This window comes from Marmota flaviventris, chromosome 7 (genome assembly GCF_047511675.1).
Source record: "Marmota flaviventris isolate mMarFla1 chromosome 7, mMarFla1.hap1, whole genome shotgun sequence".
In the NCBI taxonomy this organism is placed as follows: domain Eukaryota; kingdom Metazoa; phylum Chordata; class Mammalia; order Rodentia; family Sciuridae; genus Marmota; species Marmota flaviventris.
The window spans coordinates 33701940-33717275 of record NC_092504.1 but is presented as its reverse complement, the minus strand read 5'-3'; the positions used below and the strand labels follow the sequence as shown (position 1 = coordinate 33717275).

General features: G+C 42.4%; 1 protein-coding gene across 1 annotated transcript in view; it reads left to right on the top strand.

The window, feature by feature from the left end:
- Positions 1-668: 668 nt before the first annotated feature.
- The window catches only part of Bend4 (BEN domain containing 4), a 28276-nt gene continuing 13608 nt past the window's right edge, over positions 669-15336 (top strand). The window contains exons 1-2 of the mRNA XM_027936122.2: positions 669-1155; positions 8555-9121. Of these exons, the coding sequence (XP_027791923.1) occupies positions 669-1155; positions 8555-9121 (1054 nt within the window). The remainder of the gene's footprint in view (positions 1156-8554; positions 9122-15336) is intronic.

Sequence of the window (15336 nt, the reverse complement as noted above, 5' to 3'; positions counted from 1 at the left end):
GGGGAGGAATTTCAGTTCGTAGGAACTCGATGTACTCTACACACGCACTCTGGCGACCCCGCCCTAACTACTAGGTACCACCCCCTCAGTGCAACTCCGAGAGTTGGAGGTCACGCAGGGGGGCGCCAGGAGCTCATTACGGAAGCGAGACCCGGGCCGGCAGCAGCAGACGCCACGGGTCCACATCTGGAGCTCCAAAGTCTCACCCTGGCCAGGACCCGGGTCCCCACCTTTTTCACCTGCGACCGGGACACTCCCCAGGTCTTCGCTCCCCCCTTCCCTTCCCCCTCCCCCCTTTCCCCGGTCTTAGGCGCCGACCGCGCGGGCAGACCCGCGGCGGCGGCGGCGCCAGGCCCCGCCCCCGCCCCCATTATCATTAGCAGATATTACCCTAAACACTTGCTCTTTACCTCCTTTCTCCCTCCAGGCATTGGCGAGGCGGCCTGTCAATCAGCGCTCGGGCGGCAGCCCCCCGCGCGGGGGCTCGGAGATGCCAGCCTCAGCGACAGGCGGCGGCGGCGGCGGCGGCGGCGGCCACGGCACAGACACACACCCTCCCACACGCGCGCACAGGGGCAGAGCCGGCTGGCTGGCGGCGGAGGCACCCTCGGAGCCCGGCGCCGGGCAGGGAGGGGACGTGCGACGGGAGACCGGCCCTGAGGCGCGGAATGGAGGAGGAGATGCAGCCGGCGGAGGAGGGGCCCAGCGTCCCCAAAATCTACAAGCAGCGCAGCCCCTACAGCGTCCTCAAGACGTTCCCCAGCAAGAGACCGGCGCTGGCCAAGCGCTACGACAGACCCACCCTGGTGGAGCTGCCGCACGTGCGGCCGCCCCCGCCGCCCCCGCCGCCCTTCGCGCCGCACGCCGCCGTCTCCATCAGCAGCAGCGAGCCGCCGCCGCAGCAGCAGTTCCAGGCGCAGAGTTCCTACCCCCCCGGGCCCGGCCGGGCCGCCGCCGCCGCCGCCTCGTCGTCGTCGCCGTCCTGCACGCCCGCCGCGTCCCAGGGCCACCTGAGGACTCCGGCCCCGCCCGCGGCCCCCGCCGCCTCGTCGTCGTCGTCCTTCGCCGCCGTCGTCAGGTACGGCCCCGGCCCGGCAGCGGCCGCGGGCAGCAGCAGCGCGGGTAGCGACGGCGCCAGCCTGGAGCTCAGCGCAGGTACCAACTCTTGGGCGCAACTTTCCTTCCCGCCACGGTCGTGGGAGGGGAGGCACCCGGGCAGGAGAAGCTGGGGACCGCCGACACTGTCCCGCGCGCCCCAGTGTGTGTGACTGGGGAGGCCGGGGAGCGTCCGAACGCTCCCTGGAGGCCTCCCTTGCGCCCCACTCTTGGGCAGCAACTTCTGGAAGATTCTCCGGCGCCGCCGCGTCCCGGGTTTACGACGGCGCGCGCACTTAACAGGTGGCTTGGCGGCTCCGTTGCTCGGTCGGGGACGGGGGTGGGAGCCAGATGTCGTAGGGTAACAGGAGCAACTGCTTGGGGACAGCCTGGGGCTGCTCGGGTGGCTCCGCTGAGGCTCCCTTTCTTTACCCTCCGCTTCTTCACTTTATTCTTCCACTTCTTCCCTTTTCACTTCCTCCCGCCTCCATTTGTTTTTTCTAATTTTTTTTTTTCCCTCGCCTTTTCTCCCTCTCTTTGGTGCAGTCTGCCCCTGTCGCGGTCCCCTTCGGCTATTTCTCGTGCTCGGTGTTTCTTTTTTTCTTCTTCTTTTTTTTTCCCCTGTGCGCTTGTGCTTCTGCGCGCGCTGTCTCTGCGAGCCCTTCCCTGTCCACCCCATCGTCCCAGCCGTGGCTGTGAGACACCTGATTCCTCCGCTCCAGCCTCGCGGTGGTCCTGGAGTTCGACCTTCCAGTGGATTCAGGTGTTTGGGCGCCCGGGGGGTGTTCTCGCTCTTCTCCCCAGCTCCGGGCACGCCGGTCCAAGCTGCTCACGTCGTTGTTCCCTACCTTGTCGCTTGTTATCCCCCCTCCCCCACCATGGGACTGTCAGCACTGATTTCCTCTGGAGCATCTCCGCTCCAGCCCTGCAGAAATTCCTCTGCACCCCTCCCAGAGCCGGAGTCTACAGGCTCCCCCCACACCCAGAGCTAGCTCGTGCTGCCCCGTTGTTGGGAGGGACGCGCTGTTGGGAGGCCACGGCCTGGGGCCTGCACCCAAGGGTGCTCTGTGCTCCCTGAAGACGCAGCCACGTTTATGGACTCCTGAGAACTTAAAAGTTCCTGCTCAGGCCTTTTATGGCACTTTAGAACCCCTCCTCCCATTCTACATTTCAGTAAATTTGTCTTTTTTTTTATTTCCTAATGAAAATAGGAGAGTATTGTCTCTAAATGAGTTATAGATGCCTGTGCTAAGTGTTCTGCTGTTTGTCAATATTTTGACACATGAAGGATTGGTTTTGAGAAAGAAAATCTAATTATAGGTTACCGTGAAGACTAGTTCTGTCACAACCCTCACTGATGTGGAGATGTTTGACGGCGTTGAGTGGGGTTCTTATGTGGGCTTCCTTGTTTGTGAGGTTTTTTTGTTTTTGTTTTTAGTTGCTGTTGGCCCAGTATTTTATTGTGGTATTATAATTCATGTTAGGCTGCTTGTGGGCGTCCTTTTTCCCCATTTCTTTTGTGTTTTCTCCCTTATTAGGTTAATGTTCTTTTTTTTTGAGTTTGGAGTCTTACTCTTAAATTCTACCTCTTGTTGGTGTCCTCATTTATACTCCAGCTCAGCATTCTTTTTACTTTATGTTTTCCAGCAATTTGGGTCCTTTACCCATTTTCTATATTTTGCATACTCCTTTGCATAACCTTGGTTTCACCATGTCCACTGAGGTTTCCCTCTCTTTTATCTGCCTGGTTCAGTCTTTTATCTTCCCTTGCTTTCTCCTTTCAGGCTTTGCTATCTTCCAATCTTTTAATTCCCTTAATACACTATAAATCTACACCTTCTCATTCCCATTTTCATCCATTGTGTAAATTTGTTTTTTCCTGCCATGGTTCCTGTATTGTTTCTTCTTCTTCTTCTTCTTCTTTTTTTTTTCCATTCAGCAGTCACTTGTGGTCCTTTCAATGAAACCTCCCTGCTCTGGAAGTTTTTCTTGCTTTCTTTTCTTCATGTGAGGGTTTCTGGGGGGGGGGGGGGTTGTTTGTTTGTTTGTGTTTTTTTTGTAGTTCCCACCTTCTCATCTTTAAGTGTTTGCTTTCAGTGTTTCTTCTAGTGTCCATTTAGTTTATTGTGTCTGTCCCCAGGTAGAAATCAACATCACTGAATCTAAAGGTGTGAGAGGTTATTTATATATATATATATATAAATAACTTCCCATACTACCTTTTATTCTCAAGGCTATTAAAAAAAAAGAAAAGAAAGGAAGAAAAACAAGAACAAGTTTTTAAACAGAGAGGTAAGGTTGATACCATGGAGGACTAGATGCATAGTGCTTGTTGGAAGGATAGGAAGTGAATGGTAGATTTTTTTCTGTGCAGTATGGAGATGGTCTGAGTGGAAAAGGAAAAGGAAAAAAAAAAGCCATTGGACTAGACACCATGGATTATGGTCATAGTATTAATCATTGATGGACAAAGCCATCTCTCAACAGCACAGTGATGCAAGTGACCATCAGAGGGACAGCCAGCAGAAGAGCTGATTGGTTCTTTGAGGAACTAATGGTTCCACTTTGAACCAATGAGCTCATATGCACGCCACAGCCATTTAAATACATGGGGTGGGGGTGGTGCTTTGCCTGTTGCACCCTCACTAAAGTGTATTTGCAGTGTCTTAGGCCACCTAGCAAACTGAAAATGGTCAAAACATCCACGGGATAAAGCAAGTCTAGTAGAAAAGAGGCACAAGGGACCATCCAGGGCAAATGCAGTGAAAAGATGAAAGGGTTGAAGTGAATCTTATTTCCCATTAAGAGCCACAAGTCATTAAAAAGAAAAATATGTGATTAAAAATAGAATTTTTCAATATTGTTATAAAATCATGTGAAGAGTATAATTTTCCTTAAAAGGGGCAATACACTATGGTTTTAAAAGCACATTTTTCCTCTGTGGGAGGCTTAGAGTTAAAATCCACGTAGATCTTGATATGCAGCCTAAATTTGGCATCAGGAAATGGGAAATTGCATCTTTAAGCAGAGTACAATCAAAAATGAATTACAATAAATCCTATATAATTGCATAGGTCATTCTCTTTAATGAGATTTTATTAACCTGACTGTCAAGCTTTTGAGTCAGGCAGATATTTTATCTTCTTCAACTGATAAAAGTGTCAGCTATAAACCACCATATAAATATTCATAAATCTACACATCTGTGGCAGCCTATCAGCATCATTCTTTTGGACATTAAAAGCATTCTAATTACTTTCTGTCTAGCAGAGCTGAAATGCTGCCTGTTATAGTATGTGCTTGGCAGGCATGATTGCTTTTGTTTGCCATCACAAATAGCAGCATCCTATTTTATATACCGATGGTCCAGAAAATATTCAGGGATTGACTGAGCAGGATGAATATTAGGAAGCACCATCTGGTTTTGATAGCACCGGGTATATTAACTCATCTGTTAATTTTTGACACATCATTGATTTATTTATTTAGAAAAATGCATCCTGTTTTGCTGTGTTGATGTTTGCCATTATGAAAAAAAATTGGATGGCATTTTTTTTAAAAGACATCATTCATTGATTTAAGACAAGGATGATGCTTCCAAAGCTTTCGTTTCTGCTATTTTCTATGCCATGATGTCCTCTCTTAAAAAGAAGTTAAATTAACGTTTTTATGGAAATCAACTATTAGAAATCCTTTTGGTAGATATGTGGATACATGGTAGTAGGTCACAAAAAAATTCTGCTTCTGCATTTTAATATTAATATGTTTCACCCTTCGCTGGGCTAAAATCAAAAGGTTACCACTAATCTTGAGTACTGTGATCTCCTTCATAGAAACAGAATTCTCTTGGGAACCTGCCGTGATGGGCACATTCCATTCAAGGCTTTCCTTACAAAGAAGGACATTAGTAAAGTAGGGAGTCTGTGTTTGATTGCCTACTTCCCATCCCTCCTCTTAGTCATTTATCAGATTTAGGATGGATTAAACCACTTAAATGCAGAAGAATTTCAAGAAATGAATTTTTTAATTAAAAAAATAATAAGGGGTTTAGATTTTGGAATCAGACTAGGCACAATTTGCAACATGATATTATCTCCCAACAGGCTGCAAAATAAATTAGAAGTGGTCATTTTACAGTGCTTTGTGATTGTGATTTATTAACATTTCATGCTGCTTTATTTAGGGAAGTTTGGGATAAAGTAGACAATTTTAAAGCCTCCTTCTAAACTGTTGAATTTGTACTTCACTGCTATCCCTGTGTGTGGAGCATTCTGCGACCAGGGGGGAAAAAGTTAAAACACATGTTAACACTTAACTCAATTAAGAATCATGGATCAGTAGCCATTCAATTGTGTTCAAATGAAAACAAAACTTTTCTCCATTTCTTAGTGATAATGTGCTATGCCTAGTACTTGGATTTCTAATTATATTCTGTCTAGAAAGCTAAAATATTGCTGACTGCAATATGTATTAAGTGGAAAGAGTTGCTATTTTCCCTCACCAAGTGTAATGCAATATATTTCATCATGGCTTTCATGTATCAATGTTAAAATAGAAAATAGTATTCAAATATTTCAAGGTACTAAAGAGGGAAAAATTCAACTTTAAGGGTGTATGATTGCTATTTTTGTATATTTCAATTCTAAGAACAAATTCAGAATGAAGCATTTTAAGAACTGCAGGCAAGAACTATTTTATGATTGTAGCTATTCTCTGATATTCTGAGTGCACTTTAATAGATTATCTTCATAATGTAGTATATTACATAATGATTTTTTCTCAGCATGTTATGAGTTTATCCTTCAATTAAGAAAACAAATCACGCTTGTCCCTAAGTCAGATTTTTTTCCCCTTAAAATCTATGCTGTAATGTGATTCATCGATATGATTAAAACTACTGAGTGTTCTCTAGGACACTGAACAAATATAATCGAGCAGCTCTTTCTAGGCAGTTCTATTTTAGCCTTTCCTTGCGTATTTGTCCCTTTCATCAAGGTTATGTTAAAGGTGTATAGGCTGTAAATCAATTGGGACTATGCTGATTAAAATGCAAACAGTAAATACAACTTCAAGTCTAGAATGGGATTATAGGATTAAAATGAATGAAAACTGCTCTTGTGCTAGAATTGAACATTCCCAATCAATATCATCCTTTGATTTTACTAATAAAAGAATAAAAATTAGGAAGTGAAAAAATGAGAAAAAAACATCTTAAACCTCCCCACTTGTGTGGTTCAGCTGTTTATTTTCATGTTTTTTTTTTTGTTGTTGTTGTTGTTTAGGTCATTGTAATGAAATGGCATCAAAGTATTTGTGTGACTCAGGACCAAAGTTTAAAGCAGGCCTTATATCATGTATTGAAAAATTAAAAATCTTGAATCGGATGTTAAGTAAAATACATTCTCTTCACCTGTCTTGACAAATACACCTTTATAATGACCAGGTTTGACTTTGGGATTTTTAGCCAACCATGACCACCTCTTCTGACTCCCAGCTTCATCTTGCACTCAGAAGTACATCATATACACACGTAGGTGCCCCAGTCCATGCTTCCAAGCTCTAGCTGCTATCCCTCTGTAGGTAGATGGCTGAGGGCACAGGCTCCCCAAGCAGTTAGAGTAGGGAATTCTTAATCTTGTACCTTACAACAGGGAGAAGACTGGTTGGAGGAGGAGGGTCAGGGCAGAGATTCATAGTACTGTTCCTAAGAGTAAGGAAGTGTTGTCCCAAGAAGTAAACAGCCCTGTGGGCTGCCAAAGGTGATCTTGCCACCCCCACCTCAGCCAAGTAAATCTGAAAATGCTATAAACTGAGGTCCTCTACATGTTTACAAGAGTCCTACCATGTATTTTATCAGTATTTCTTGAGACACTGAGTTGATCCTCCCATCCCAGTACAGCCTGTAATTGCTTCCTGAACAGAAAAGATCTGGGCTCTGGTTTCTGACTTGATATTTTTCTAAAGGATTCTGGAATGGTAGCATTGTGTAGATGTGGGGTACATGAGGAATGCTTCCTGTGTGCCAGTCAACCGTGTTGTGGGATTTTTATACACATTCTTATTACATAGTTAGAACCAGGTTACTTGGACTCCTCTGTCTCCCCAATACCATGGTTACTTCACAAAAGAATGCTAAGGAAAAAAACCCGGGAGGAGGCACTGCACAGGGGTCTCTTGAAATGCAATTTCATTGGTCACATATCCTGGGTTTTCTAGAGGTTTTCTTACTGCAACTCTTCTGTCTTGTTGCCTGTAGAAGCACACAAGTATCTCAATATTTTTAATTTTGAAGGTCCCCTATCCTGGGAAAGAAAAAGGAATAGTCACCATTCTCAGAAGCAGCAAGTGGCTGTTTTACAAACAAGTATTACTGGCAGCTAAATTCTCTAGTGCTTTCCTTGTTGCCATTTTTCTGGGTAAGGAGAAGCTGAAGCATCCTCATACCACTGTATAAACTCTGGAAAGTGTCCCTGTCTGTGTTTATAATCACTTGTCTAGGTAGTAATGGGAAGAGAACCTTTCCAGTGACATTTTCCTATAGGGTGAATACTCAAGAACTTTAGGCTGATGTTAAATAACACTATCATGATTTGGGGAGTTTTTTGTGTGTTTTGCAGGGAGTCGATTGGTTTCAGTTTACTTTTTGCTTTTCACTGCTTGACAGTTAATATGCTTTAGAATTCATGTATGTGGGCTACCTAGCACCCACGCCTTATGCCATTTGGGGAGATGTGACAATCAAATGAAAATGGCTCTGAGAAGAGGCACTCCTGATTTTCAGATATATGGATCTTGGTCAGCCTAAACATTGGCCTTGACAAGAAATCCAAATTAGCAGGTAAATTTAGAGAAGGAATACTAAATAGAGAAGTTGAATGACACATGCGGTATTGTTTTGTGCTCATTCTTTGCCTATAGACCCACTCTTTGTTTTATCTTAGATTTCTAGTGAGCTCTTCAAAAAGACTTATCTTTCTTCTCCAGTTTGCATCTGGGAGCTACATACTCTCGGCAGGGATTGTATCAGCTGATTAATAGCAAGGGCATAAGGGCACTCCAGAAATAGAAGTAATGATTGCTCTAAGCCCTCCTATCAATGAGGAATTGAGTCTGCAGTGGCCAGCTCCATTCATTAGAGTAAGGATATTAATGAAGCTGAAGGTGTGAGTGCAGACCTGTGCAGGCCAGTTAATGTCAGAGAGAGAGAAATCTCTGTACGGTGCCCAGAATCATAGGCCAGCCATTGCTTAGAGTAAGAGACTGGAGGTGACTCATTAGGAACCTGCCAATCATAGAACAACAGGAATTTATCCTGTTAACAGTGGATTCACTGTGTCATCTGGTTTATGGCAGAGTAAAAATACTTATTTTAATGTGTTTAAGTATTAAAATTGAGGACTTTTGTTTATTTGTCGTCTTAAGCTGTTGGTCACTGACATGTCTTTTTATTTCATTTCAGAGAGTCGTATGATTTTGGATGCCTTTGCCCAGCAGTGCAGTCGAGTTCTTAGCCTCTTAAATTGTGGAGGAAAACTTCTGGACTCAAACCATTCTCAATCTATGATTTCTTGCGTAAAGCAGGAAGGCTCTAGTTATAATGAAAGACAGGAACAGTGTCACATTGGGAAAGGGGTCCACAGTCAGACTTCAGACAATGTAGACATAGAGATGCAATATATGCAAAGGAAACAACAAACTTCTGCTTTTTTAAGAGTTTTCACTGACTCCCTCCAAAATTACCTGCTCTCGGGGAGCTTTCCAACTCCAAACACCTCAACGATTAGTGAGTATGGCCACCTGGCCGATGTGGATCCTCTCTCCACCTCTCCCGTGCATACACTAGGTGGCTGGACCTCCCCAGCAACCTCTGAGTCCCATGGTCACCCATCATCTTCTACACTCCCGGAGGAGGAAGAGGAGGAGGAAGAAGAAGGCTACTGTCCCCGATGCCAAGAGCTAGAGCAGGAGGTTATTTCACTGCAACAAGAAAATGAAGAGCTCAGAAGGAAATTAGAAAGCATCCCAGGTATGCTTCCATATTACTTGCAGGACAACTGCAAATCTTACTCCTTTCCGTTATTTCCACTCTCTGTATGCATAATGTGTATGTGTGTAATTTTTTTAATTTAAAATTTTTTTTTGGCCAGCAACAGAAGAATTGGGAAAATAGGCATGATAAGGAGGTCTTTAGCCTACCCAGTGCCAAAGAAGTTTGGGGATGAGTCACTAGACTATTTTGTCTTTGTTTCAGCTACAGTGTTCTTGGGTATAGACTTAAAGACCATATTCCTCATGAAAGGCATCTTTATCAGTCTGAAAATAATTCCTGGATTGATTCCTTGACATTGAAGTAGGTCAAGTGCTGTGAGCCTGAGTTCCTTTCAAAAAAGTGGTCCTGTTGCTGTGGTTTTAAAGGCTTTGCCATTGCTAGAAATTACAGTGAAAATATCCGTTCAGAGGTGGACTGGAGTAGTACTGAACAAATCTCTTCTGTTCCATTAATTTCCCTTGCTTTTCTTATTAAGTTTCAGCAGGCATAGTCTCTTTTAGAATACAGACTGCCCCTTAAAGTTAATAAGAAACAGTAAACTAATAGGTCAAAGATAGAGCAGTAATTAAGCTGGCCCTAAACTATTTGTGTCCTGGTTAAACACTAGGCATCTACTGTCTTTTTTTTAAAAAAAGACTAAATTTTCAGAGTAGTAGAATCGTCTATATGCAGAGGCCTTTTCCAAGTTGCTAAGTTGTTTTCAATGTTTGGAAAAGCACTGATTTTACATTGATCTTTGAATTCTACTGTGTGTCTGGGACTTAGAAAAGACATTAAGATCATCAGTAGCACAGTCTCTTCAAACTTTTAATCATGCAGCCCATGGATGGTAAATTTTGGAGTATGTACTTAACCAATCTACGCAGTCTGGCTAATTACATACATGAACTACTATACTATTATGTTATGGTCAAATAAAGCATACGTAATAAATTTTTAAAATTTGAAGGCTGACACATGCATGTAAACATAAGTTATGTTTTTCACTTAACTCGGTATTTTTGTATCACCTATTTGGTATGTGATCCTGAAATAAAGACATTAATAAAGTTCACACTTGTTTATTAGAACATCTAGAAGGCAAAAACAGAAATGAATGTTTAGAACTGCTAAATTAGAAATTCATCTTTCCACTCTTTTCATTTAAAAGAATTTCCCAAATAGAGCTGAGATTTTGTTCAGAACATTTTGGAGTTAGATTAAGTGAAGCAGTCTTGGGGAGGAGAAGCTCTAGTGAAGTTAATTCATTTTCTTTTTGCATTTGAGCTGTGGATTAGATGCAGAGAGGTGCCATTTTCCCAAGCCAGGAGGGTACTGGCTGCAGGAGATCGCTGGGTAGAACCAGAAGCAGAGCACTGCTCATTTCCCCAAATCAGGGAGATAGGGTTGCAGCTAACACACTGGGGATTCTACAACTCTAAGCCCTGGGAATTGTGGTCCACTCACTAAGGGTTTACCTCAGAGGATGTTTTCACATCTACTCCCACTCCTCTTTCACTCGAGGAGAAAAATAGCATCCTGGGGATCATCCTGCTATAGAAACTGACCAGCCATTCAGAACCACAAGCAATGGAGCCCAGCTTCTGAAGAACTCTTCTGTCTATTGGCTCTGCATTTTTAGGGGGGAAAAAAATCTTTTATTTTTAGGGACCCATTTGAAGAAAAGTGCAGTAAGAGGCTGGTTTTGCACATGCTAAGAGTGTTTTGTCAAGCAGTAACACCCCTGTATAACTTGGAGGGGTTTTCCCTAGGCAGTGTCTCTGCTTCTCAGTGGACATAGTAGGCCCCTATTGTCCTAGAGGCCAGTACGTTTCCATGGATGGACTTGTAACTTTCCTCAAGAATCTACCTACAGGGCAATCAACTTTTATATAGCCAGACTGGATGGATGTATATAAAAGAAGGCAGCACTCAGTGATTAGCAGAGGGAATCGGTTGGGAGTGAAGTGAGAGCACATGCTGCAGGTAGAGTCCAGGGAGCTTCCTTGATCTCATCTCTGCTTCTCCAGAGGAGTGCTGTTGAGCAACTACAATAGCCCTCCAAAAGAAAGAGTTCCCTGTCTCCCCACCTCTCACCTCCCGAAATAATAAAGCCTTCATACCTGGAGCAGTTCTTGAAGTAAATTAAGAGAAATGAGCTTATCATCTAAGAAATTATTTCACTTAAGTAGCTATAAAATGGGAAAAGGAAGGTCTTGAGACCTTACCAAAAACAGGCTGGCGAGAGGTGTATTTTTGGCACTACCCAAGAGGCCAGTGTTAAGTATTATTTGTGAATTTTCAGTATAGTCTTACTGATGATCAGTTCCATGAAAACCAGAGGCTTCTAGGAGGTGCTGTCTTAGTTTTCAGAGTTAGTTTCACTCTGTTACTCCAAGGAAAAGGCAGTGGTGCTTTTCCCTTATATTAATTAATTAGATCACCATGATAGAAATTACAAAGTCAGTTAAAACGTGAAATTTTTTGAAAATAGGTTGAAAGAAAAACGTCAGTAATCCCAACTACCCAGAAGGATGAGGCAGGAAAGTTTGAGGCCAGACTGGGCAACTTAGTAAATCCCTGACCGAAAGTCAAGTAGAAAGAGCTGGGTTGTAGCTAGAGGTAGAGTTGTGCCTAGAATGTGCAAGGCTCTGGGTTAATTTCCTAGTACTGCAAAAAAAGAAGCTTTAAAAGGAAAAAGTATTTGGATCAGAATATGAAGTGCTAAGAGATTTTTTTAGAAGAAAATGATGGGTGTAATTTTTCAATGGATAGAGTTTCAGGTTAGGGTAGCCTAAAGATGTTACGAGTTCATATAAAGGAGAATGGCTATAAAATACTATATTTCATCAATCTAAGACACCACTGAGTATAAGACACCAGTGTTTATGTTCTACTAAGAAAGAAGGAAAACACTGCAAATCATAATTGTACATTATAATAATTTAAGATAAATTTATTTATTTATAAAATTTATTGTATATATTTAAGCTATATCACATGAGGTTATGGAATTTATGTAGATAATTAAAACCTTACTATAGTGAAGTTAATATCCACCATCTCACACAGTTAACCATTTTTTTTTGTTTTTATGGCAAAAACAATAAAGATCTTCTCATTTAGCTTGAATCCAAAATACAGTATAATTTTAATTACTTTCACCCTCATATTGTACATTAAATCTCTAGACTTGTTCATCCTATGTATCTGCTACTTTGTAACATTTGATCTATTTCTCCCCCCTCCCCAGATCCCCAGTAACTACTTTCCTCTCTATCAGTACATCTGTGTGGTTTTTTATATTCTATATACGAAATCACAGAACGTTTTTCTCTGCCTGGCTTCTTTCACTTAGCATAATGTCTTCCAGGCTCATCCATATTGTAGAAAACGGCAAGACCTCATTCTCTTTTAGGGCTGAACAGTATTTCATTTTGTATATATGCCACCATTTCTCTACCCATTGTCTGCTGCAGAAATGTGTTGTTCCTCTGTCTTGGCTACTATAAATGATGCTGCAGTGAACACAGAGAGTGCAGATGCTTTTATGATGTGGTAGTTTCATTGACTTTGGATATGCCTAGAAGAGGAATTGTTGGGAAATATGATAGTTCTGTTTAATTTCTTTGGAAACCTCCCTAGTGTTTTCCATAATGTCTGACTAGTCTATAGTCCCACCAAGAGTATATGAGGGTTCCCTTTTCTCCACATCCTTGTTAACATGTTATCTTTGACTTTATGATAATAGTCATTTTGATCAGTTTGAAGTGGCATGTCATAGTAGTTTTGATTTTCATTTCCCTGATGATTAGTGGTGTTGGGCACCTTTTTATTTAGCTGTTGGCCATGTTTATGTATTTGTAGAAATATGTATTCAAGTCTTGTCCATTTTTTAAATCGGGTTATTTGATTTTTCTACTATTAAGTTGTATGGAATCTTCATAAATTTGGGGTACTAAACTTTGATCATATACATGGTTTACAAATATTTTTCCTAGTCTGTAGGCTTGTGTTTCATTTTGTTGGTTGTTTTCTTTGCTGTGCTGAAGCTTTTTAGTTTGAGATCCTGTCTGTTTAATTTTGGTTTTGTGGCTGGGCTTTCAGTGTGATATCCAAAAAGTCAGTGTCAAGGCCAGTGTCCAGGAGCTTTTCCTGTGTGTTCTTTTCTAGGAGTTTTATAGCTTCTAGTCTGATATTTAGGTCTTTTATGTGTTTTTAGTTGATTTTTACATATGGTATAAGATATGGGTCTAATATCACTCTTTGCATGTGACAGTTGTTTTTCCAGCACCCTTTATTAAAGAATGTTGTTGTTTTTTACATAAGAACTTCTTTTTTTTTTTAGTTGTAGATGGACACAATATTTTTATTTTACTTATTTTATTAATGTGGTGCTGAGGATCGAACCCAGTGCCTCACGCATGCAAGGCAAGTGCTCAACCACTGAGCTACAACCACAGTCCTACTTTGTTCAAAAAAAAAAAAAAATGCTTATAATCATTTCAGTTTATTCTCATAACTCCATGAGTCTATAGCAAATATTATCATCGCCATTCTGCAGACAACGTTGTTGAGACCCAGACAGATGAGATCAGTTGCAGACCTAGGATTATTATCCAAGGTTTCTGACTCCATATCTTCCATTGTATGGGCCCTTGTGTTCTATAAAAGTTTGTGAACAGTGAATTAGCATTATTCCTAGGGGAAGTACAAAGTATGTTACAGAGAGCCCCTGCTCACAGTGTTTTCCACTAATCATTACATACCTTGTTTATGGGTGTGTGTGTTCAAAGAGACCTTATTTGCTGTTTGTATTTGGTTGGTTGACATTGAACTCCACTGGCCTGTAGAATCCCACACCACTATAACCCAGGCCTGAGTGCAGCTTGTCCAACACACCTGCCTCCATAAGGCACTAGACACCTGCTTGTGCTTAGGAACACTTGACACCACTTGAGAACTAAGTTAAAGGCCACTTAGGCAGTAAAATCACTAATGAAAACCCAGCACAAAAACAGACCACAGCAAGGACACTTGTCTACAGATGAGAACTGAAACAAGAAGACAGAGACCATCACAGTGGTCAGTCTCAGCTGGACCTGTGCATGTCAGGTGACTTAAACTTCCCTGTGCTTTGCCCATGTCTGTGAGTGACTGCAGAAGCACCAGGGATATTGATGTGGATATTAACAAGTAAGCACATTTGCAGACACAGAGTCCATGATTTGGCAAATAATGTAACCATTCTGAGACTCACATTCTCCCTCCATGAAACAGGTTAACAATACTACAGAGATGTTGAAAAAAACAGATTAAATAAGTAGCAAGTGAGTGCCTGCTAGGTATTCCAGTGAACACTCGATAAATTTCAGCTCTAAGAAAAAAGAGAGAAGGCGTCTGTTCCTTGCTTGGCAATACAGAGAACTTAAGTACTCTTCCTAAATTAATGAACAGTGTTCTTAACTTGTAAAATGTCACCCTTCAGTTCATTACCCAGGTTAGGAGCCCCAGATCCACCATGACTCATCTCTCTCTCCCACTTTTTGTCATTCCCCAAGCCTCTGAATTCCACTGTCACATACTCACCAGTTTGAACCCTCCTGCCTCTTCCCACTGCCTTTATCTGAGCAAATCTCATAATTCAGAGGGCTGTAAGGGTCACTCAACTTCTCTCCCAGACTCCAGTCACTCCCCTCAAATTGCCCCAGGTCATCAATTGCCAAAAAGCCCCTAGTCTGTGGAGTAAAATCCAGCCCCATCATTGTGGCACACAAGGCCCTTGACTACCTTGCTGTCTTCCTGTCCTGAATTGAAAACTCCACCCTCACCTCAGTGCCCACTATCCACCAGTGTTCTGATCCCACTGGACAGTTTGTGATTCTCTGAGAAGTCAGACAGTTGTATGCCTCTGGTCTTCCTTTTACTCCTGCTATCCCTTCCAACCCAGGAACATATTGCCGTCTTCCCCCTTGAGAAACTCCTGCACATCCTTCAATACAGGTGACACTTCTTCTCCATAACAGACCTTTCCCCAGATCCCAAGCACAACTAACCAATTTCCATAGTACATCATGCATTTTTCTGTTAAAACCATTTTCAAGGAAAGTGTTTACTCTATATGTCTGTTGCCTAATGAGATAGGAAGAGAGGTCCTTTAAGGCCCTGAAGACAGAACAAAGTCAGAATTGTCTTTGTGTCCCCAATTCCTG